Source organism: Dipodomys merriami, unplaced genomic scaffold (genome assembly GCF_024711535.1).
Source record: "Dipodomys merriami isolate MVZ:Mamm:240054 unplaced genomic scaffold, mDipMer1.0.p SCAF_94, whole genome shotgun sequence".
NCBI lineage: Eukaryota > Metazoa > Chordata > Mammalia > Rodentia > Heteromyidae > Dipodomys > Dipodomys merriami.
In genome coordinates, this window is record NW_027206557.1 from 5,169,743 (window position 1) to 5,195,000 (window position 25,258).

A 25,258-nucleotide genomic window follows, 5' to 3' on the forward strand; every position below is an offset into this window, starting at 1 on the left:
CTGGGAGCTGTCCTCCAGCTCTTCAGCTCAAGGCTAGTGCTCTACTACTTCAGCCACAGCACACTTCTGGTTTCTGGTGGTTAATTGGAGATAAGAGTCTCATGGACTTTCCTGCGGGAGCTGGCTTTGAACCGTGATCCTCAGATCTCAGCCTCCTGAGTAGCTAGGATGACAGGCTTGAGCCACCGGCGCCCGGCATTACAGTTTTATATTATTGTTGTTTTGTTGTTGTTGTTGTTGTTGTTATCATTATTATATAAATTTCCAGGAAGTACGTGGCTCAGGTGGGATAGTTAAGTCCCCACCCAGCCACAGCAGGCCAAGAACAGGTCTTACTCTGGATAACAATCCTACAGTCCACTTCCTCCTGTATGGCGCAAAGCACAGTGGGAAATGTAGTCTTCCCTAAGGCACAGACCCATTGGCAGGGCTCTTTCAGGCTCTTCCAATGCAGGCGCCTCCCCTCCCACTCACGGCGTTTTCTGCTCAGGAATTCCGGTTCTGCCCGCCTGGGAAGTTTCCGAAGTAGAGTTCAGTGTTCTGAGCGCCGGAGCCGGGGTGGCAAGAGGCCCCGCCGTGCCTGGCGAACTTGGGGACCTGAAATGTGAGTGGATGGCAGGCAGGCAGGAAAACGGGCTGCAGGCGGCAGCTGGAGCCGGGCGGGTAGCCTGGAGGCTCCACGCACTGCCGGTCCCTCCGGTCTGGGTGACTGTGCCTGGGGTCGTGATTGCTTTGTCAGAGTCCGTTCTGCCAGAATCAATGTCCTTCCAGGTGCCGGAACCTAGCTGGCTCGGGAAGGTTCGCGGGCAGGCTAGAAGGTTGTGCAGACTAGGAGAGCTGGGGAGGCCTGCGCTTCTGTTCCACGCCTGATTCTGCTGTGGACCAGTGTGATGACATCATTTGTCCAGCTGAACGATGGACGAGTCACAATTCTAGTGAGGTTGTGAAGGGTGTGCTGGCCGAGTCATGTGCTGTGGCAGTTGGTGGGGTTCTGTGTTGTTTCTTTTCTTTTTTTTTTTTTTTTTTTTTTTTTGTCGGTCGTGGGGCTTGAACTCAAGGCGAGCGGTTACCACTTGAGCTACAGCGCCACTATCGGTTTTCTGGTGGTTTATTGGAGATAGGAGTCTCACGGTCTCTCCTGCCCGGGCTGGCTTTGAACCGCGATCCTCAGATCTCAGCCTCCTGAGTAGCTAGGATTACAGGCGTGAGCCACCAGCGCCCGGCTCTGTGTTGTTTCTTGTAGGGACGTTTCTACTCCCCTCCTGGCCGATGTCCTGGCTCCTGTTCACACATGCTTGTACACGACATTTCTAGAGAAAATTTTATACAAGGTATTGGAGAACTGGTTGATGGACTTGTATTCCCTGGAATTAAGTAATCATAGCAAATTTGAAGGGGGGCAGATTGAAAGTGTGCCTCCTGAAAGAACACTGCGCTTGTGAACTCTCACTAGCCCTAAAGAGCAGAGGCAGAGAAGCACTAGAAGGGCAAGTTCTAGTTATCCTCCTTTTCCCTAGCAATGATTGATTCGACTTTCCAGAGCACAAGATTCACATGGTACAATTTTCTCTCCAACTTTGAGAGAAGTGAACTAGACTGAGGAATAAGCCAGAGCTGAATTATATCAAACGGGATAGCAGGCTATCCCTTGTCACACCTGGAAGAATCTGTCTCTACAAGTACCTTAATCACAGTCACATCCATTCACTCCAACCCCACTATCATTTCTAGAATGCAGGCTTTCACAAACTTATCCTATTATTAAATGTTATATGTAGAGATGTGCTTGGTACTAGCTTTTACCTGATTTACCTACCAATTCAGGAAATTCTTGCTAGGGACCTTATGCTTTAAACAAAAATGACAATTTAAGGTGATGTATATTGCTGGAGGTTGTATGGTTTATAGATGTTAAGTATCCTGAAGTTTTAGCTAGTTACAATCTGCTAAAAGTAGTATTGTTTCACTTTGGAAATATTTTTTGGGGGGAGGGCCTGATTGAGGTCATTGCAGCACAATCATTGCTTCAAAATACTTTGCTTGAAATGTGCTCAGTGTCTTTCTTATCCTCTGCACTTCCTGTGGCTTTTGTGACTTAAAAAAATACTATTAACATGAGTATTTTCTTCTTTAAATATGTTCTTGAAATATTACAAATTCTGTAGTACAATAATTAACTTACTCTACATTACTTAAAATAGGACTGGATAGACTTCTAGTATAAACCAGTTTTACTCTTTTAAATGAAGATTACATTTTTAAACAAATTATTTTTATTTGCTTATTTATTTATTTATTTATTCATTTATTTATTTATCAGTCATGGGACTTGAACTCTGGGCCTGGATGCTGTCCCTGAGCTCTTCAGCTCAAAGCTAGTGCTCTGCCACTTGAGCCTCAGTGCCATTTCTGGTTTTCTGGTGGCTAATTGGAGAGAGTCTCATGGACTTTCCTGCCCCAGATGGCTTTGAACTGCGATCCTTGGAACTCAACCTCCTGAGTAGCTAGGATTACAGGTATGAGCCACCAGCGCCTAGCTTAAACAGAAATTCTGTAATATGAAACTCTTTTTTTTTTTTTTTTGCTTTAGGGCTGTTCCACATTGAAAACAACAACAACAAAATTCCCCCCATGAAATCTATGAAAATCCTATTCCCATAATTTGAGATATTCAGCCTATAACAAATTCATTTTATTTTTCCTAAAGTAAATAAACTTTATTTTGATGCAGAAAAAGTTAAAACTAAAATGCATACATTGCCTTTTTTGTAGAGCTTGTACTCTGGGCCTGGAAGCTGTCCCTTAACTCTTCTGTTTGAGGCTAGTGCTCTACCACTTGAGCCACAGCACCCACTTCTGGCCTTTTCAGTGTATGTGGTACTGAGGAATCAAACCCAGGGCTTCATGCATGTGAGGCAAGCACTCTACCACTGAGCCACCTTCCCAGCCCCATACATTGCTTTTTAACGATTCATTTAGTCTTTACTAGCAGCAGCAACCTCATTGAATTCCCCATAATTGACCTTCATGATGATTTACATCATTCCTCCATTTGGTTGAAAAGTACATTGCATTTTATTCCAGAAGTTTGTCTCCTAAATAATTTTGTTAAAAACCACAAAACTGTGGCTGGTACCAGCATTTCCTATGTAGTAAATCAACTAACACATGGTACAAAAACATGCAGCCATTTCATGTGTTTTAAGTTTTATGGAGCTACATTTGGAGCTGGGCTCGTCATTGAATTTCTGTTAGTATTGTTCAATAGATGAGGCTTTACACATGTGATAGTTGGTTTAGAATGGTATTATTCCTATGACTATAATTTATCCTGATTCTTGACTAAGCCCTGTATATCCAGCAGAAAAGCCAAGGATCTTCACAGTGTAATTGTGTTAAGGGAGGCAGGCACTAAGGAATATTCAAACATTTTTTCACATCGTGTTCACTGATGTTCCTTTGGCCAAAGTTGATTAAATAGTGAAATCCACATCAGTGCTTCAGGCTATTCTGGGTAGAGGAAGATGTGCCAACTGGGATCCATTATTGGAACAGGAAACCACAGAAATATATATTCCATACATTCTTCCTCTATAATTCTGAGTGAAAAATACTGAACTGTAACAAACAAACATTCTATGATGCTTAAATATTGCAAAACAGGAGGTATATTGAAATACTCAGTGGAGTCTTCTATCATATCTTTACATTAACAGGAAAACTGTTCAAACATTCCTGTATATTTTTCTTTCTTTTTTTCCCCCGTCAGTTGTGGGGCTTGAACTCTGAGCCTGGGAGCTATCCCTTAGCTCTTCAGATCAAGGAGAGCGTTCTATCACTTGAGCCACCGGTTTTCTGAATGGTTTATTGGAGATAAGAGTATCACAGACATACCTGTCTGGGCTGGCTTTGAACCGCAATCCTCAGATCTTAGCCTCCTATAAGTAGCTAGGATTACAAGCGTGAGCCACCAACGCCCAGCTTCCTGTGTATTTCTGTAATTACTAATTTTGGTAAAAACATCATATGTTTTTCCTTAGTTTACATTAGTCAATTATTTTTGAGGGAACATTTGTTATTCCCTCACCTAGAAATGAATTTACATTTATAATATCTACCAATTAATGTACTGTGGATACATCTTTATTTATTTATTTATTTATTGCCAGTCTTGGGGCTTGAATTCAGGGCACTGTCCCTAAACTTCTTTTGCTCAAGGCTAGCAGTCTACCACTTCAGGCACAGCACCACTACAAACCAGCCTTTTTGTGTTTATGTGGTGCTGAGGAATCGAAGCCAGGGCTTCATGCGTGCTACCCAAGCACTGTACCACGGAGTCACATTCCCAGCCCTGAATACATCATTAGTGGAGAACATAATGTGTCTACTTGAGACATGAAAGGGTCTTCTCTCAAAGAAAGGGTTTTTTGCTTTTGTTTTTGTTTTCTTGGCTCCAGTGGCTCACGCCTGTAATCCTAGCTACTCAAGGGGCTGAGATCTGAGGATAGGGTTCAAAGCCAGCCTAGGCAGGAAAGTCCTTGAGTGATCTCCAATAAACCACCAGAAAAAGGAAGTGGCGCTGTGGCTCAAGTGGTAGAGTGCTCACCCTGAGCTGAAGAGCTGAGGGACAGCACCCAGGCCCAGAGTTCAAGCGCCAAGACCGTCAAAAAAAAAAAAAAATATATATATATATATGTATATATATATGTATGTATGTATGTATGTATGTATAGTGTCTTGAGCAGGAAAGTCCGGGACAAAGCCACATTGGCTCTTTCCTGACTCCATTTCATTTGCCTTCTCTTCCAGCTATGCCTTCAGAATCTTCTCTGCATTGCCAACAGCAACAAAAAAATGAATGGATCTTTGGTGAGTTTCATTTCCTTCTTTGTTTTTTTTTTTTATAAACTTTTTATAAAGTTTAATGGGGTCCAAGAGTTAAAATGAAAAAGTGAAAAATATATATAGCCTCAGAAAAATGTTCATAAATAAGATAAAGATGGCTTATAGACTTAGCAGGTTATGAAATCTTAAGAGTCAATCTAAGTTGAGTGCAAATTTATCTTGAATTTGTCTCTGGTTTTTCTAATGTGAAAAAAAGTAGTTACACTTGTTAAATTATCCAATGACACTTAGAAGCCAGCACGCTAACTTTTTATGGAATGTGAATATTTGCTGGTCATTGGTCTGAAATCTCATGCTCATTAGTCATATATTAAACTAATTTTCATCTCTTTCCTGTGTATTTATTAGTAATTCTATTTGAAGTTTGTATTATATTATTGTATTTTTAGCTAAATCTTACTTGACATGTGTTTCAAATTCTCTCGATTTTTTCTGCTGGCAAAAATAGCACTTGAACTCAGGGCTGGGCACTGTCCCTAAACCCACTTTAACCATGGGTTTGCTTTTAGCTTTTTGCTGGTTAATCGGAGATAAGAGTCTAATGTACATTTCTGCCCGGGCTGAATTCAAACTGCAACTCTCATATCTCAGCCTCCTGACTTGCCATGATTGCAGATGTGAGCCACTGATGCCCTTCTTTCAAACTCTTTTAAATTGCTTTTTTTTTCCTTTTTCTTTTTAATTTCCATTAATTACTTAAAGTCAGTAAGGAAAATAGATACACATATCACATATATTTTGATATAATTCACATAACCTAATATTTGTCACATTACTTTCTTAGTTTGAAAATGGATTGCTGTGTAGCCCAAACTTTTCTTGAACCTGAAAAATAGCCTAGGCTGGCTTGTATTCTTGCCTTATACTCCCATATTCTTGGATTTTAGGTGCTTGTTACCATGCTTGGCTACATTAGCCATTATTGTTATTATTATTGTCTGAGACTTGGACTTGAGCTTAGTTAGTATCTGACACTTCTTCTCATTGGCTAGGCTTTATTACCTGTGCCATGCCTCAGACTGCACAGTTTATTACTTAAATATTATTTAAAGTACAGTTTATTGATATTGCATATATTCACATTGTTGCACAACTTCCTCTTCCATCCATCTATACTATTTTCCATCTTCCCTATATGAAATATGCAGTTCCCATTTTTCTCTAATCCAGTGTCTTGGAATCATCATTTTGGGAAACTCAGTAAGGGAAATTCTACCACGGCTCTTGTGGAGGGGGTGTGTGGGATAGAGAGAGAAATGTGAGTGTGTACCAGTCCTAACACTTGAACTCAGTGACTAAACACTATCCATGAGCTTCTTTTGCTCAAGTCTAGCACTCTACCACTTGAACTACAACTCTATTTATGTCTTTTTTGGTAGTTAACTAGAGATAAGTGTCTCAGGGACATGCTTTTGACTGTGCTGCCTTCAAATCACAGCAGTCAGATCTCAGCCCAGTGAGTAGCCAGGAATATAGTTGTGAGGCACTGGTGCCCAGCCTATCATGGCTGTTTATTTTTGAGTCAGTTGTTTTATTTAGCTTATTGTATTCATTATTCATCAGTGCTGTAGCATTTGGATTACATTTCCTTTAAAATCTATTTATCTCTTGGTGGATATGTGGTTTTCTTCTATGTTTTCACTATTGTGATTAGTTGGTATTAAATGATTTTCCCAGTACCTGTTCAAACCCCTGCTTTCTCTTTGGTTAGATACAAAGCTACAACTGCTGAATCAAAATTAGTTTTCTCTCTCTCTCTCTCTCTCTCTCTCTCTCTCTCTCTCTCTCTCTCTCTCTCTCTCTCTCTCTCTCTCTCTCTCTCCTTCCTCCCTCCCCCCTCTCTCTCTCCCCCTCTCTCCTCCCTTCCCCCCCATCCTCTCTCTCCCCTCTCTCCACTCTTCCCTTCTCTCCCCTCTCTCCTCTCTCTCTCTCTCTCTGCCTGGGCACTATCCTTGAGCTTCTTTGTGCTCAAGGCTAGCACTCTACCATTTGTACCACAGTGCCACTTTTGATTTTTGAGTAGTAATGTGAGATAAGAGTCTCATGGGGACTTGTTTTCTGCCAGGGCTGTCTTTAAAATCTTAATCCTCAGATCTCAGTATCCTGAGTAGCTAGGATTACAGGCATGAGCCACCAGTGCCCAGCTCATTTAGTTCCGCTTTTTTGTTTGTTTGGATTTTGTTTTGTTTGTTTTTGTTTTTTAACATCTTTGAGCATTTTGCATTCCTGTCAGAAATCTACCAAACTTCATACTTTTCCACATTTTTAACAATACTTTTCATATTTTTGTTTATTTTTAATGTGTCCCTACTACTGAGAATAAAGGAGGCATTTCATTATAATTTTTATTTGAAATTTTTTGTTCAAAGTAAGCACTGTCTTTCATCTCTTGTAATTGTTAACTTTTTTCTGGCTGTGATAGGTTTTCCTAAGCAAATTGGTAAGTCCAACCCACCTCCAAGGAGGAATTTGCTTTCACCCCAGTGGTGGAGATATTGAGTTTGTGGCCACCATGAATAAACAACAAATGTTAGTATTACAATATATTTTGTTCCAGACCCATTCTAATTTCTCTGCAAGTTTCTTGAATTGTGGATTATTAAAAAATATATTATTTAATTATAATATACTTACAAATTATGGTTTTCCTTGTTGATTTGTACTTCCACCCTGGTCAGGGAATATATCTACTAAGTTTTGCCTGGGGATTCATTTTCACTTTCAGTGTGTCTTGATAAATGTAACACACAATGCTTTAGGAACAACAGTGAGGTCAAGACAATGTTATCAATGTGTGTGTTCCTGCTGTCTTTTTTGTCTGTTCTATTGGTAATTAATGTTAAGTGTGCCCAGGAAAAGGGCCATTTTTCTCCATCCCATTCTGCATATATTCTTTCTCCCTCCCATGTACCCTACTCTAGAAGTCTGTGCCCAACATCTATTTTGTTACCTAAGTGACTGGCACACCTGGGGGCAGTTACCTCCTCTTTCTCTGAGGTCACACCCTGGACCACCCTGGTTATGCCTCTTGTGCCCCGTGGGAGATTCCCAGACTGAGGTCACATCCACATCTGCCATGGCCACACCTCCCCACCCTTTCCCAGTTAACCCCAACCTGGCAAGTGTTGGCCTTTTCTATATGTATCTCTTGTGTGTGCAGCGCCAGCAGTTCAGTATAAACTTTTCTTTTTCTGCCTGAAGACCACGATGTAGCTTCTGAGACCTGGGAGGGTTGGGAAGGTGGCTCATTGGTAGAGTGCTTGCTTTGCATGCCTGAGGCCCTGGGTTTGATTCCTTAGCACCACATAAGCAGAAAAAAAAAAAGCCGGAAGTGGCGCTGTGGCTCAAGTGATAGAGCGCTAGCCTTGAGCTGAAGAGCTGAGGGACAGCGCCCAGGCCCATAGTTCAGGCCCCACAACTGGACCCCAAAATTAAAATAAATAAATACATAAATAAATAAATAAATAAACCTAACATACAGTGCTGAAAACCCGGGAGGGACTTTGAATCAGGAATGTCATAATTCCCCCTGCTTTTCTTTTTCGGAGGGCTATAAGTTCCTGATCACCCCTGTTCAAGGCTGAACTGCTGTAGGAACTCCACACTGGACTTCCTGCCTTTTCCATTGCTGGGCCCTACATCCATACCTCTCCCTCTCCCTCTCCCTCTCCCTCTCCCTCTCCCTCTCCTTCCCCCCTCCCCCCTCTCTCTTATGCCAGAGAGCTGCTATGGTCTCAGCTGGTCATGTTGCAGGTCTGAGTTGCTGGACTCAGAGGTTCCTCGCTTTTAAGAGACTGAGGTGGACAGGGATGCCTTCCATCTGGTAACCTCTTTAACACTCACCAGTCTCCCTCTTGTGTTTCCAATGAGGTGCTGCTGGTCATGCCTGAGCTGGGACACCCCTCTGGGTGATTCCTGTGCTCTCTAGATGTATTTCCCTTAAGAACTCTATAAAGCCAAAGCACATATTTTTTAATTGCAATAAGGCCTGGCCAACATATAGACTAGATAATTAATCTCATCGGCCCATAAACTGGACTTTTGATTGTAATATTCTGAGAGATTGGGCAATTTTTTGCCATTGCAATGGTAAATGGTCAGAAGTTCTATATTTCAGATCTGTTCTTCTTTCTGCCTGTCTCTTGGCTCATAAGCCATCCAGTCATCTCTAGAAACTTTACTTGTCTTTTTTTTTTTTTTTTTCCTGGTCCTGGGGCTTGAACTCTAGGCCTGGGTGCTGTACCTCAGCTCTTCAGTTCAAGGCTAGCACTCTAGTGCTTGAGCCATAGAGCCACTTCCGGTTTTCTGGTGGTTTATTGGAGATAAGAGTCTCACAGACTTTCCTGCCGGGGCTGGCTTTGAACCATGATCCTCAGATTGCAGCCTCCCGAGTAGCTAGGACTACAGGCATGAGCCACCAGCACTTGGCACTTTACTTGTCTTGTAGGAGTTCAGTCTTCAGGTGTTCCTTACCCTCTGTACTTAATCTTCCCCCTGCCAATCTTGTATAACTTTCCTTACTCCCGTGGCACATGAGCAGCCCATCCCTGCCAAGTCACCAGAGAGTCTGTCAATTACCCAGGGACCTAATGAAAGAACATCACAATGGAGAAGTCCAGGGTGTTTTTTTCAAGTTGCTCATGTCTACTCATGGCCTCCCAGCCATCTCCTCTAGAAAGGTAACTTTACTTGTCTTGTTAGGAGCTCAATCTCCTCCTTCTTGCTCTTTTCTCTGTCTCTTTTTCTCTTTCCCTCTCTTCCTCTTTCTCTCTTTCTCCCTCCCCCCTCTCATCTGCTTATTTGCTTGAATACTTTATAAAATTCCAGGGGCTGGGAAAGTGGCTCAGTGGTAGAGTGCTTGCCTTGTATTCATGAGGCCCTGGGTTTGATTCCTCAGTACCACATAAGCAGAAAAAGCCAGAAGTGGCACTGTGGCTCAAATGGTAGATCACTAGCCTTCAGCTGAAGAGCTGAGGGACAGCGCCCAGGCCCAGAGTTCAGGCTGCACGACTGGCAAAAGAAAAAAACAAAACCCTTTATAAAACTCCATCAAATCTTACCATTCCCAAAACTCTGTGAAGTCTTACCATTCCAACTTGTTTTCTGCCATCTTGGCCTTGTAATGGGTCTTCATGCTATCCCCACCTATTCAAGTCAAGTGCTCAAAGATGAGTTTGTATGCTAATATGTCTTAGCTAGGTCTTGGTTAGCTGTGTAAAATTATGTTTGTTGGCAAAAGTATTTGTTTTTAAAATTTTAAGATTTCTAACATAGTGGGAAAAATAATGTCATTTTGCTGCTGGAATTCCAAGAGTCTATAGCCAATATTAACTTTTGTGCACTTTAAAACATATATACACAAGTGTATGTGTGTGTGTTTGTGTGTGTGTGTGCATACATGTATGTATGTCTATGTAAACTTGTTCAAGGTAATCTGGTACTGTAATCAAGGGTATTTGGCTTAGCAAAATACAAGTTTAAGGACTTAGGGTTTTTTCAAAAATTTCAATCCTCCACTATTAAATGCTTCTCTTTTTTTTTTTTTTTTTTGCTTTTTTTTTGTTGTTGTTGTTGGTTGTGGGGCTTGAACTCTGGGCCTGAGTGCTGCCCCTCAGCTCTTCAGCTCTACCACTTGAGCTACAGCGCCACTTCTGGTTTTCTGGTGGTTTATTGGAGATGAGTTTCACAGACTTTCCTGCCCAGGCTGGCTTTGAACTGTGATCCTCAGATCTCAACCTCCTGAGTAGCTAGGATTACAGGCGTGAGCCACTGGCGCCCAGCTATTAAATGTTTCTTTGCACCATTTGGCTTAGCAAAATATAAGTTTCTTGAGGACTTAGCATTTTTAACATTTCAAACCTGTCCACTGTTAAAGATTTCTTTTGATCATGAGGAAAAAAATGTTAATTTCTTGGTGTAATCCAATTCGGTCTCAATGTAAGTTAACATTTGTACCATGGCCTAACATAGAACTTTAAATTTCAATATTATTTTGCAATTAGATGCATTTTGTAAAAAGCAAATAATGGTCTGATATTCCTCAGGTTTGTTAAAGTTTACATGTAATTCTCCTAATCTCCCTATTTTAAAACGAAATGAGAAATGTTGTCTTATGAGAAATGTGTCTAAGCTGGGCATTGGTGGCTCATGCCTGTAATTCTACTCAGGGTGGCTGAGATCCAATGATTGTAGTTCAAAGCCAGCCCAGGCAAGGAAAGTCTGTGAGACTTTTTATCTCCAATAACCACCAGAAAACGGGAAATGGTGCTGTGGCTAAAGTGGTAGAGCACTAGCCTTGAGATGAGGGACAGTGCCCAGACCCAGGTTCAAGTCCCACAACCAACAACAACAAAAAAGAAAGGAATGTGTCTAAGGGTTATTAACTTACATTAAGACATTGATGTAGGGCTGGGAATGTGGCTTAGTGGAAGGGCGCTTGCCTAACATGCATGAAGCCCTTGGTTTGATTCCCCAGTACCACATAAACAGAAAGCTGGAAGTGGCACTCTGGCATAAGTGGTAGAGAGCTAACCTTGAGCACAGAGACGCTCAGGATTGGCAAAAAAAAAAAAAAAAGACATTGATATAAAATCAATGTTTCATTCTTTAGTCCATCTATGAAATTAATTGCATACTATTAATTTTGTCAAGTTTTTAATATGTGTTTTCCAAGTATGTAAGCTACCTTGGATTCAGAGCTAACAATGGTTTCAATGTTAAGTAATATTCTAAAGTGCTATATTCAGGTAATCAGTTGCTGTTTGAAAACTCTCATAAAGGGATGGGTTAGGAGCAATGGACGACAATGTTGTCAGACACCTTGTATATATACTGTTTTGTAGAATGTGAACTTCTTTGTACAACTACTTAAAAATAATAATAAAAAATTTTAAAGAAAGAGAAAACTTTCATCACATCTACTGAGTTTTGTTTGTTATTTCAGATTTTACCCTCTGCAGTATTTAGCCAGACTCACAAAAAAATAACTCTGACAAGTATTTGTCAGTCAGTCAGTTATCAAAAGGCCAGAATGTTAGGTCTGCTCTGAGAAGGGCTGCTTTTCTCCATGCAGTCTGCATATTGTCTTCCCCTCTCCCATGTACTATACTCCAGCAGTCTCCGCCCAACACCTGTTACCTAAGTGACATGGGAGCAGTTACCTCCTCTTTCTCTGAGGTTATCCTGGACCACCCTGGTCACACCGCCTTCAAGGTTACCAGATTCTGAGGTTATGTCCCTGTCCACTGTGGCCACGCCTTCTTCCCACCCCCTCCCACTTAACCCCCAACCCCTCCAAGTGTTAGCCCTTTTCTGTGCATGACTCCACAGTGTGTGGAGCCAGCAGTTTGGAATAAACTTTTCTTTTTCTGCCTTAAGACCGCATGGTAGCTTCCTAGACCTAATTAAACCTAACAATTAAGAGTATTAATTATGCCATTGTAACTTTCAATTTAAAAACAATATTTTTTATTCCATGGCTTTTATTACTTGTTTTGGGAGACTTTGTTTTTAAGTATATAACTTTTATTATTTTGATATATGGTCTGTCTGTTATCATTATGTCTTTATCTGTGGCCATACAATTTGTGTTGATGTTTATTTCCTCTCATAGTATCTCTATTTAAGCTTTCAGTGTTGGTTTTTCCTTGTGGCATCTTTGTTTTTATTCATTTTTACATCCTTTAAGTTATGCTTTTGTGAGTAATATATTGTTGAGGTCTTTTTTGTTTTTGGTTATATCTGACAATGCCTATGCTTTTACTCTGTTAAGAGCCCTGTAGCCAAACTGAAGCTGTGAGGTCTAAAGGGGCAGAGAGATTGGAATGCCAGTCTAGGCAATCCAGAGGCGCAGACTACTACCCTAAGTGTGTGTAAGATGAGTCTGTGTTAATGTTGAAATGTTTATTGCTTCCCTTAGGCTTCCTAAGAAAACGAAGTCAATTATCACTTGTATATAAACTATACTTCATGTTATAACCCTAGCCTTCCTACATACCTTCAATCCCTTCCCCCTGTACTAACCTCAATAAAAATACTCCTTAATGGGGTCCCAGGATCTCATGGCAGGATTAGCATCAGGTCTCCTGGTCCTCCTAAATTTCAGTTCTTCAGACAGGTCTCTTATTGTACTGCCCCTGGTTGTGGCAGATTGCATTACTCCATTTAGATTAAAATACTAATGTGATTTCATTTATGTCTACCATTTTACTATTTATTTTCTCCTTCTCTCATCTAATATTTATTTCTTAGTTCCTATATTTTTAGGGGATGTTAACTAAATACTTCTAGCATAGTCATCTCTGGGTATCCATAGGAATGGTTCCAGAAACCCATACAGCTACCAAAATAGTTGTTCAAGTTCCTTATATAAAACTGTATTATGATTTCATACAATGATTACACACCCATCTATACACTTTAAATCACCTTGATTACCTCTGACACCTAGTCATTAAATGCAATGTTATTTGGCATTTTTTAGGGAACTAACAATTTTTTTTTTGGTTGGTTGTGGGGCTTGAACTCTGGGCTTGGGCGGTGTCCCTGCACTCTTCAGCTCAAGGCAAGCGCTCTACCACTTGAGCCACAGCGCCACTTCTGGTTTTCTGGTGGTTTATTGGAGATAAGAGTCTCATGGACTTTCCTGCCCAGGCTGGCTTTGAACCATGATCCTCAGATCTCAGCCCCTTGAGTAGCTAGGACTATAGGCGTGAGCCACTGGCACCCAGCAGGACTAACAATTTTTTAAGTCTGTACATGTTCAGTATAGGAGCCATATGTTTTCAAAATTTTGGATCCACAGTTGAATTTGTGGGACGCACAAATATGCAAGGCCTACTTTAATTTTTTCAAGGTTATCATGTATGAGCACTAATCATGAGAAATCAGAGATTTTATGTTTATTGGAAGCTCACCCTCAGGCTGAATCATGGAGTTTTAGAAGAAGACAAACCCTCAGGCAACTTGATCTTAAGAACTCTAAGAAAATGTATTTCTCTCCTAATCTGTTTAGTATGGCAGCCATAGGAAACTAATATACCGGAATTCATTGTATTATTATTAGTTATTCTGAGTTTTGAATATCCTTAGAGTGCTGTCATACCACATCATAATCTATAGGTATTTTTCAAGGCAATAGTTTCATGTGTAAGCTTGATCCTTTATACATTTAAAAACAGTTGGTAATGTTGTGGCCTTGAACTTAAGAGCATGAGATGTGCAAGGCAAGTATAATAGCAATTGTATATTTCATCTGTATCCCTAGTTCATGTACTTTGTTTTCAATACATATATGTATATATATATTGAATTTTCATTCATATGAATCATATGAATTACTATTGTACTTTTTGCTATAGGCCATCATTTTAAAAATTACACAAAATATGGGTGGGGGGAGGGGGGAGGCAGGGAAGGGAGGTGAAGGGTAAACAAAGGAGGAGGCTGCAATGCTTGGTAAGAAATGTATGCATTATCCTGCCCATGTAGTTGTAGCCCCTCTGTACAGTATGTTCTCAAATAAAATAAAATAAAATTTAAAAAAAAATAAAAATAAAAATAAAAATTACACAAAATAGGTTTGTGTTGTATTCCTTTATGCCTATCTACTAATTTACTATTTCTCTGATCCTTGTCCCATTAGTACATGTAAGTTGGTTTGTCATTCTCTAAACAGGACAATTTTGTGTAGCACTTTGGTAAAGCAGCTTTGCTGCTGATGAATTATCTTAATCTGAAAATATGTTCAATCCACATTTTTAGAATAATTCCTCTGATCAGAAGATTGTGAGTTGTTTTGAGTTGAAGGTTATTTTCATTAAACCCTTTACATATATATTTCCTTTTTGTATGCTGGGGGTCAGCATTCATTTCTGGTATTGTTAAGCATAGTGACAGTAGAAAAATGGTTAGCCATTCTGTTTTTGTACTGAGAGCTTGGGAATAAAATTCTCACCATCCTTTATTTTCTTCCACATTTTTTTGGATCAGTTCCCTGAACTTTATTCTTATTTTTCTTTATCCTGCTGGGGGTCATCATGTCTTACACTGCTTTCTTTTATTCTGTCTCTATTTCTTTGCCCATATCCTTTCCATCTTGCCATAAGGACTTTTAAATGCAAATCTGGTCAAGATATATTTTATCCCCCTCTCATTTATATTCTTTATTGTAGAATATGATAATAATGATGCTACTAGTTCTTTTGTTTTTAGGGATGCAGTATAAGGTGGCCTAAAACCATCTTTAGTGATATAACAACAACAATAAGCACATGAAGCTTTTATTGTGAGAATTAAGTAAAGTCTTCTATGTCCCAAATCATTACTAATAAGTTTCTTGAATACTGTCACTTCCTTTAACACTTATCTAGACACTGTGTTTTTGTAGATCTGCTAATGTGGTTTGTACCCCTTGTGATTTCCTGACTAAGCTCTGGATAACCTAGATTCTGGGCATCTAGTTATAGTTGATCATTAGCAGATCATTAACTCCTTAGAAGAAAAGTTTTTGTTTTTGTTTTTGTATTTTTTTTTTGAGAGAGAGAGAGAGAGAGAGAGAGAGAGAGAGAGAGAGAGAGAGAGAGAGAGAGAGAGAGAGAGAGAGAGAGAGAGAGAGAGTGTGTGTGTGTTTTGTTCTGTCATGGGGCTTGAATTCTGGGCCTGGGCACTATCCTCAGCTCTTCAGCTCAAGGCAAGGGCTCTACTACTTGAGTCACAGCGCCACTTCCGGTTTTCTGGCGGTTTATTGGAGATAAGAGTCTCACGGACTTGGGCTGGGAAGGTGGCTCAGTGGTAGAGTGCTTGCCTTGCATGCATGAGGCCCTGGGTTCAATTCCTCAGCACCACATAAGCAGAAAAAGCCAGAAGTGGCACTGTGGCTCAAGTGGTAGAGTGCTCAGCCTTGAGCTGAAGAGCTCAGGGGCAGTGCCCAGGCCCAGAGTTCAAGCCCAGAACTGGCAAAAAAAAAAAAAAAAAAAAAAAAAAAAGTCTCACGGACTTTTCCTGCCTGGGCTGGCTTTGAACCTCCGATCATCAGATCTCAGCCTCCTGAGTAGCTAGGATTACAGGCATGAGCCACTGGAGCCCGGCTTAGAAGAAAAGTTTTATCTTGTTTCTCTAGTTTACACTAACTAAAAGCATTTCCTCTGATTGATAAGGGAAACTTTGTTTAGTAATCAATAAGGTAGTATAAAGGTAGATATTTGTACTTTGGCTTTTCCTTCCCATACTGTATAGATAACAGAGCAAACTTGAACTATTTTATGTAAGTCAGAAACATACATGTAGAGGAATGAAATCCTTAGACTTGGTTTTTCCATGACTCAGTACTAATGACTTTGAAATGTGCCATTACAGGGGTTGGTATCATTTGAGGATGTGTCTGTGGACTTCAGCTGGGAGGAGTGGAAGGACCTGGATGATGCTCAGAGGACCCTCTATAAGGATGTAATGCTGGAGATCTATAGCAACCTGGTGTCCTTGGGTGAGCAAAGGTCACATTAATTCTCATGAGCAAGTGTTTTGTTCTTGATAGATATATATTAGAGACATGATTTAGAAATCGTTCATTTAAAGCTGATACTTAAAATCAAAAGCACATATTTATGGAGAAGGTCATCTTTAAAATTGATGAGAAATGAGAAAATAGGTTCCAGAGAAGCCTTCTCTACCAGGTTGTCTGAGATCATTACCAGACCATAGTTCTGTAATATTTCCCATTAACAGGGCACTGTGTTCCTAAACCTGAAGTGATTGTGAATCTGGAGCAAGGGTCAGAGCCATGGCTGGGAGAAGCCCCAGATAAGAGTATCACAGGTGAGTCAGCATTTGCTGGACATGGATGTTAAAAAGAGCAGACCTCATTGAGATGTTCTCATTCATGTCCCAGCTCCTGGATTCCTATGTTGCTGGTTCTCTTCAGCAGGTACTGGGGCAACAGATGAAGACATGCCTGTGTAATATCATTCCATAATTTTTAATAACATTATTAGAGGAGGAATGAATTTAACTGACAGACATAACTAACTTAACAGAAACTATCTCCCCTTTTTCTGCTTCCATATGGTCAGATTTTACCAGGGCTAGCTTAAGGGAATTATAGGAACGGATCAAAAGGGCATATTCTAAGCATTAAAAAACAAGATATCAGAGGCAGTAAGATAGTTGCACACAGGGGCTGGAGAGGTAGCTCAGTGGTAGAGTGCTTGCCTTGCATGCATGAGGCCTGGGTTCCATTCCTCAGCACCACATAAGCAGAAAAAGCTGGAAGTGGCACTGTGGTTCAAATGGTAGAGCACTAGCCTTGAGCTGAACTCAGAGATGGCACCCAGGCCCAGAATTCAGACCCCACAACTGACCAAAAAAAAAAAAAGATAGGCCTACACAGACACTTTCCCTATCATTGAGAGGATTGTTGCAGGAGGTTAGACAACACATAATCCTATCTTTCCTGAAACACAGGATACAGACTCATAAAACCATCAGTTTTCTGCAGTCATCAGTCATTCTCCAAGTACTCAGTTCCCACAGGGCTCTAGGGTCCCCACGCTGGGTGTGGCAGAGTAGTTCTTTGGACTCAAGGCCCAGTGAACCAACAGTTCCTGTGGAACATCCTGAATTTTGTGTTAGTATTTAAGGTTAGCATCTTTGCTGTTTCTATGTGGAAATCATTTTTAAAAAAAGAAAGAAAAAATTACGAGATCCATTTTCTGTTGACCCTGAAGCTAGAAGGTACCAGGAACTAAGGAGGACAGCAGATTTGCAGGCCTCAGATAAGTGGGGGGGGGAAAAAAAGCTGCTCAAAGGTGGCACACAAACTCCGGATTCAGAATCAAAGCTTTAAGTGAAAAGAATATGACTAAGTTTAGGGGCCTGGTGTCTCCCATGTAGGCTGTGGTTCTGGGAGGCAACACTATGAAAATAGGCATTTGAAAGACATTTTTTAGAACAAGAGAAAAAGAGACTTCAAAATCCCCATAGATGCCAAGAGGAATTTTCAGGGAGAAGTGAGCTTGTCAAACAGGCATAAGTCCTCACTCTCAGGATCCACTCCTGCTTAGGTCACAGGTAATTTACCTTTCATATATCCTTAGGTTTTCTGATTCTGGAACATATTTCTATCTTCAAATCTAAAGTTTCAGAAGGAAAGTAGCACAAAATACCCATAATTGTTGCCAAAAAAAAGCCCAAAAGTCTTCCCTAAAAGAAAAGAGAAGGAGAAATAAGTGGCAGATTATATGTACTCAGTTTAAAAGCATTAGCAGTCAGGTATTGAGTGTTTTAACTAAATGTTTCCTCTTTAAAACAGAGACTAAAACTTAAAGAATCTGAGAAGAATATGACTATATCAGTATTTTGTTAAGTAACTCATTAGGGAGAAATTATATTGTTCTCATAAATCTATTCCTAGTACTTTTTTTTTAATCTTTAGTAAATAGAATGGGAGGAAATGTATTTCCTTTACATGAATATTTGCTAAGAAGTGCTTGCATGTCATCATGATTTTATTCTGCTTTTTTGTTAAACATTTTAGATGTCCAGCAAGTAGATGGTTTGATTAAAATGTGCCAGGAAAGTCCAGATATACAGCGGTTGCAAGTTGTAATCACCAATAGCAACACAGTGGAGGAAAGAGTTAAGTTTTTAGGTGTAAAAAACGGAGCAGATCTTACTACAAACTATACCTCACTGTATAGCAGGAAACTCACAGAGGAGAGATACTCTATGAATACAATGAATGTACTTATCAGAAGTGAGATCTCAGGAGGCTTCAGAGAACTCACACAGGAGCCAAATCACATGAATGTAACACATTTGGAAAGTCTTTCAAGAAGACCCCATCCCTCAGTGTGTATCAGAGAAGACACACAGGAAAGAAATCTAATGAATGTAAACCATGTGGAAAGTCTTTCAAATGGAAATCACAGCTCAGTGTACATCAGAGAACATACAGTGGAGAAACCATATGAATGTAACACATGTGGAAAGTCTTTCAGCCAGATGTCATATCTCTGCAGGCATCGGAAAACACACACAGGAGAGAAACCATATGAATGTAACACATGTGGAAAGTCTTTCAGACTGATTTCATATCTCCACAAACATCAGAAAATGCACACAGGAGAGAAACCATATGAGTGTAACACATGTGGACACTCTTTTGTCTTCAAGTCAAACCTCCATATGCATCAAACAACACACACAGGAGAAAAACCATATGAATGTAACACATGTGGAAAGTCTTTCAGACTGATGTCATATCTCCATAAACATCAGAAAACACACACAAGAGAGAAGCCATATAAATGTGACACATGTGGACAGTCTTTTGTCTCCAAGTCAAACTTCCATATGCATCAGATAACACACACAGGAGAAAAACCATATGAATGTAACACATGTGGAAAGTCTTTCAGAGAGATGTCACATCTTCGTATGCATCAAAGAACACACACAGGAGAGAAACCATATGAATGTAGCACATGTGGAAAGTCTTTCCTCTCCAAGTCAAACTTCAATGTTCATCAGAGAATACACACAGGAGAAAAACCTTATGAATGTAACACATGTGGAAAGTCTTTCAGATGGATGTCCCATCTTCCTCTGCATCAGAGAACACACACAGGAGAGAAACCATATGAATGTAACACATGTGGAAAGTCTTTCAGATGCACGTCACATCTTCGTATGCATCAGAGAACACACACAGGAGAGAAATCCTATGAATGTAACAAATGTGGAAAGTCTTTCTACTACAAGTCCAGCCTTAGTGTGCATCAGAGAACACACACAGGAGAGAAACCTTATGAATGTAAAACATGTGGAAAGTGTTTCCGACAGATGTCACATCTCTGCAGGCATCAGAGAACACACACATGAAAGAAACCTTATGAATGTAACACATGGAAAGTCTTTCAGCAGGATGTCATGTCTCTACAAGTACCAGAGCACACACACAGAAAATCTTATGAATGGAAAGTGTTTCAGCCAGAAATCAAACCTTGGCAGGCATCAGAAAATTCACACATGAGCAAAACTTTCTGAATGTAAAAAAAATGTAGTAAGTCTCAAAGCACAATTCAGCCTTCACTAAGCATCAGAGATGCCATATGAATGTAAGACATGTGGAAAGTCTTTCAGGCAAATAGCAAATCTCTGTATGCATTAGAGCACATGCAGGAGAGAAATCTTAGGAATATAACAAATATGGAAGTCTTTCTAATACAAGGGAAGCCTCAACCTTCATCAGAGAACACAGACAAGAACCTTATGAATGTAACAATTGTGTAAGGTCTTTCAAGCAGAAGTTCAACATCAGAATTCACACAAGAGAGAAACCTTATGAAAGAAATGTGGAAAGAATTCACCTACAAGTCAGATGTTAGCAGACATCAGAGTTTACACAGGAGAGAGCTCTACACTAAATTGGACAGGTGGAAATGAAGATTCTAAGAGCTTTGAATTTTTGTATGAGACACCTTCAACCCCTACACCTCTTTTAAGAGTATCAAAAATTGGAAAGGTTGATGTTGAGCCAGCATACTTTGGCCAAATACTTAATGGAAACAACTATGTTGGACTATGAAATGGTGCATTTTCTGCCTTCCCAAATTGCAATAGAAGCATTTGCTTTGCACTGGAAATTGCTTTTGTTGTTGTTGATGATGTTTGTTTTTTTGTTTTTCTCTGCCATGGGGCTTAAACTCTGAACCTGAGCTTCTCTTGCTCAAGGCAAGCACTCTAGCATTTCAGGTACATCAACACTTCCAGGTCTTGATCAGAGGTTGGGCTGAAGGGTCCAATTAGGTGTTAGGGCGGGGGTTCGGTTGGGCTTTACCTTTTGGCTGTGAATTGGGGTCAGCATTGGCCTCAGGCTTGGGTTAGGTGAGGGTTAGGGAAGAGGTAGGGGACAGGGGTCAGGTGCGACTTCAGTATGGAAGATGGGGTTAGGGTGAGACTTGGGATAGGTTTGAGCTTAGGTGTAGACCTACTCCATGGGGTTGAGGGTTTGGGTGAGGGTTCCTGGTGGGGTGAGGAATGGGCCTGTCCTGAGGACAGTTGTGGACCAGGTTTCTGGGTTAGGTGGTTGTGCACCGGCACTAGAGAGGTGACTTGCACGATGCTCTGCAAAGCCCAGGCCTCTGCTCAGTGCACGGCCGGTGAGGGCAAAGCGAGGTGAGGGAGGGAGGCAAGCGCAGTGAGATGCAAAGCATCGGGAAGCAGGCAAATGCACAGGCATGCACGGAGAGATGGAAGCGGTCCCTTAGTAGCCTGGCGGCCGGAGAAGACAGGTGGGGAGCCTTGCAAGTGCACTTGCCTTAAGCGCTTGAATGTGCGTGGCTGACGCAGGCAGGGTGCGGGGTAGGATGGCAGGGCAGTGAGTCGCTGGGAAATCGGCCCGGTCTCCTTGTGGGCATTAGTGCGTGTGTGGGGAAGGTTGGGTGTCAGGGGGGAGAGAGCGGTTGGCGGCGAGAGCAGCAGGCTCGGCTTGCTGGCAGAGGCTGCGGTCCGTGCGTTGGTGCGAGCGTGCTCCGATGCAGTTGTGCGCGAGCAGGCAGGCAGGCAGGCGCAGCAGGTGTGTGTGAGGCGAGAGCCGCAGGCAGAGGCAGAGGCAGAGGCTGGCGAGAGTGTGGAGAGCGGAGGCTGCAGAGGCGGCGAGCAGCATTTGGGGCTGCGCGCAGCGGCAGCAGGCGTCTACGGCCATACCACCCTGAACGCGCCCGATCTCGTCTGATCTCGGAAGCTAAGCAGGGTCGGGCCTGGTTAGTACTTGGATGGGAGACCGCCTGGGAATACCGGGTGCTGTAGGCTTTTGCCTCCACCCGGCCCGGGGGCCCGCCCCGCCCTTCCACCTCTCCACGCCCACCCCAGGCCTACTGCCTCCTCCGCCCCCCTCCACACCCCTGCCCTCTTCTTTCCTCCAAGCCAGCCCACCTTAGTCGGCTTCTTCACAACCCCAGCCCGCACCGCTCAGCCTGCCTTCTCCACACTTTCTCCACACATGCTCACACACCTTCCTGCCACGCTGACTCCCTCACAGTCACAATCACCTGCTCCACACACACTCAACCCCTAGCTCCACCGTGCTCACAGCCCTGCCTAGGGAGCCCCTGCCCACCCCACACACTCTGACCACACCGCAGGCCCGTGCCACACCCTGCACTTCCGCACGGGGGCGCACTCACACCCACACCCACCCCTCCCCCCCCCCCCCCCCCCACCGCTCTTGCCTAGCTCACTGGTTTCTCGCTTCTGGCTGCAATCACATCTAGCCTGTGGCCAGCAGCTCCCCGACCGGACCCGTACCCGTACCCGCCCATCACTCAGACACTCCACCCGCCCCTCTACTGCCTGGCATGACTTCCGGTGGGTACCTGAGGGACTTCTTTGTGGCTTTGCCCAACCTTCTCTATGTGTGATGCCTACTCCTTGAATAGAAGAATTGCAATCACTGAAATGAGGCTTGGCTCAAGTGTTCCAAGAAAGCCTTCTGCCTGCCTGCCTGCCTGCCTGCCTGCCTGCCTGAAGAACCTGAGCTTCAATGCCAGGACATACTAGCCAAGAGAAGGAGGGACACAGAGAAACATAGAGCACACTCCAGCCATTCGCTTGACTAGAAAGCTGAGGCTCCTGCTATGCCTGCCATCTTGCTAAGCCCGAGCACCAGCCCCCAGGGGGAGTCTCTGCTGTCAGCACATCCAGCAGGCAGACTAGACGGAGAGATTCCAGAGCCTCGGTGGGTGCCTACACACCTGCAGTGGGGAGGAAGGAGGGCTGGGACACAGTGTCTCCCCTGGGAAGCACATACTGCAAAGTGGGATCCCATTTTGCAGGGTGAGAGGTGCGGGCTGCTGTTGCGAAGAGGAACCCCCACTGGTTTGGGATCCTTGGGGGAAGGAGCCCAACGAGCCTGCAGATACACACCGTCTTCCCAACACACACCCTAGGAAGCACAAGGGAGATGGCTTGGAAGCTGTTGGAGTTGCCGCCTTGAGAAGACACGAGGTGAAGAAGAAGCCTGGCAGTCAGAAGAAGCAGTTGGCCACCGGGGCTGGAATGCTCAGTCCCTGCAACGAAGTCGGGTCAGGGGTGGGAGGGTTGGCCTGGGAGGTGGGCTGTGCTCAGAAGGACAGAGGCCCAGGGGGCCTTGTGCGGCCACCTCCAATGTATGCAAGCCAGCCCCACCCTGTGGGATCTAGTGAAGCCTGGAATTAAGTTGGGTGCAGGCACACAGAGAGAGAGAGAGAGAGAGAGAAAGAGAGAGAGAGAGAGAGAGAAAGAGAGAGAGAGAGAGAGAGTGGGGAAACACACACACACAGAAGGGGGATGGGAGAGAGAGTGGGATGAGAGAGAGAGAGAGAGAGAGAGAGAGAGAGAGAGAGAGAGAGAGAGAGAGAGAGAGAGAGAGAGAGAGAGAGATCACTAGCAAGCAATTGGTTTAGGGAGAGAATCACCCCTCCCTTGGCGCAAACACAGAGTCACAGTGGTTTCAGGAGGCTGGCAAGGCTGGATTGGATGGACAGAAAAAGGACAAGGCACCAGCCTCACGCTCGTGCTTTCCCACACTGGGGACCTCCCATTCCATGTACCGTCCAAGGGAGTCCTGTCCTCCCTCGTTTTCCTTGCAGGGTTGGGGCCCTGGTGGGATCTAGAGACCTGCTGTGCAGGTCTTGATCAGAGGTCGGGCTGAAGGGTCCAATTAGGTGTTAGGGCGGGGGTTCGGTTGGGCTTTACCTTTTGGCTGTGAATTGGGGTCAGCATTGGCCTCAGGCTTGGGTTAGGTGAGGGTTAGGGAAGAGGTAGGGGACAGGGGTCAGGTGCGACTTCAGTATGGAAGATGGGGTTAGGGTGAGACTTGGGATAGGTTTGAGCTTAGGTGTAGACCTACTCCATGGGGTTGAGGGTTTGGGTGAGGGTTCCTGGTGGGGTGAGGAATGGGCCTGTCCTGAGGACAGTTGTGGACCAGGTTTCTGGGTTAGGTGGTTGTGCACCGGCACTAGAGAGGTGACTTGCACGATGCTCTGCAAAGCCCAGGCCTCTGCTCAGTGCACGGCCGGTGAGGGCAAAGCGAGGTGAGGGAGGGAGGCAAGCGCAGTGAGATGCAAAGCATCGGGAAGCAGGCAAATGCACAGGCATGCACGGAGAGATGGAAGCGGTCCCTTAGTAGCCTGGCGGCCGGAGAAGACAGGTGGGGAGCCTTGCAAGTGCACTTGCCTTAAGCGCTTGAATGTGCGTGGCTGACGCAGGCAGGGTGCGGGGTAGGATGGCAGGGCAGTGAGTCGCTGGGAAATCGGCCCGGTCTCCTTGTGGGCATTAGTGCGTGTGTGGGGAAGGTTGGGTGTCAGGGGGGAGAGAGCGGTTGGCGGCGAGAGCAGCAGGCTCGGCTTGCTGGCAGAGGCTGCGGTCCGTGCGTTGGTGCGAGCGTGCTCCGATGCAGTTGTGCGCGAGCAGGCAGGCAGGCAGGCGCAGCAGGTGTGTGTGAGGCGAGAGCCGCAGGCAGAGGCAGAGGCAGAGGCTGGCGAGAGTGTGGAGAGCGGAGGCTGCAGAGGCGGCGAGCAGCATTTGGGGCTGCGCGCAGCGGCAGCAGGCGTCTACGGCCATACCACCCTGAACGCGCCCGATCTCGTCTGATCTCGGAAGCTAAGCAGGGTCGGGCCTGGTTAGTACTTGGATGGGAGACCGCCTGGGAATACCGGGTGCTGTAGGCTTTTGCCTCCACCCGGCCCGGGGGCCCGCCCCGCCCTTCCACCTCTCCACGCCCACCCCAGGCCTACTGCCTCCTCCGCCCCCCTCCACACCCCTGCCCTCTTCTTTCCTCCAAGCCAGCCCACCTTAGTCGGCTTCTTCACAACCCCAGCCCGCACCGCTCAGCCTGCCTTCTCCACACTTTCTCCACACATGCTCACACACCTTCCTGCCACGCTGACTCCCTCACAGTCACAATCACCTGCTCCACACACACTCAACCCCTAGCTCCACCGTGCTCACAGCCCTGCCTAGGGAGCCCCTGCCCACCCCACACACTCTGACCACACCGCAGGCCCGTGCCACACCCTGCACTTCCGCACGGGGGCGCACTCACACCCACACCCCTCCCCCCCCCCCCCCCCCCCCACCGCTCTTGCCTAGCTCACTGGTTTCTCGCTTCTGGCTGCAATCACATCTAGCCTGTGGCCAGCAGCTCCCCGACCGGACCCGTACCCGTACCCGCCCATCACTCAGACACTCCACCCGCCCCTCTACTGCCTGGCATGACTTCCGGTGGGTACCTGAGGGACTTCTTTGTGGCTTTGCCCAACCTTCTCTATGTGTGATGCCTACTCCTTGAATAGAAGAATTGCAATCACTGAAATGA

General features: G+C 43.9%; 1 protein-coding gene and 2 non-coding genes across 3 annotated transcripts; all 3 read left to right on the forward strand.

Annotated features, from left to right (window-relative positions):
• The first annotated feature begins 467 nt into the window (after nucleotides 1–467).
• Nucleotides 468–18,988, forward strand: LOC138821794 (zinc finger protein 39-like). Its single transcript, XM_070014229.1, has 5 exons — nucleotides 468–604; nucleotides 4,810–4,869; nucleotides 16,261–16,387; nucleotides 16,630–16,719; nucleotides 18,921–18,988. The coding sequence occupies exons 2-5, from the start codon at nucleotides 4,855–4,857 to the stop codon at nucleotides 18,986–18,988; spliced, it is 300 nt and encodes a 99-aa protein (XP_069870330.1). The 5' UTR covers nucleotides 468–604; nucleotides 4,810–4,854.
• Nucleotides 18,989–21,595: 2,607 nt separating this feature from the next.
• LOC138821828 (5S ribosomal RNA) lies at nucleotides 21,596–21,714 on the forward strand. Its single transcript, XR_011370222.1, has one exon. It is a non-coding gene; the product is annotated as a 5S ribosomal RNA (ribosomal RNA).
• A 2,778-nt stretch (nucleotides 21,715–24,492) lies between these two features.
• Nucleotides 24,493–24,611, forward strand: LOC138821838 (5S ribosomal RNA). The gene has a single exon (XR_011370230.1). It is a non-coding gene; the product is annotated as a 5S ribosomal RNA (ribosomal RNA).
• Nucleotides 24,612–25,258: the final 647 nt, after the last annotated feature.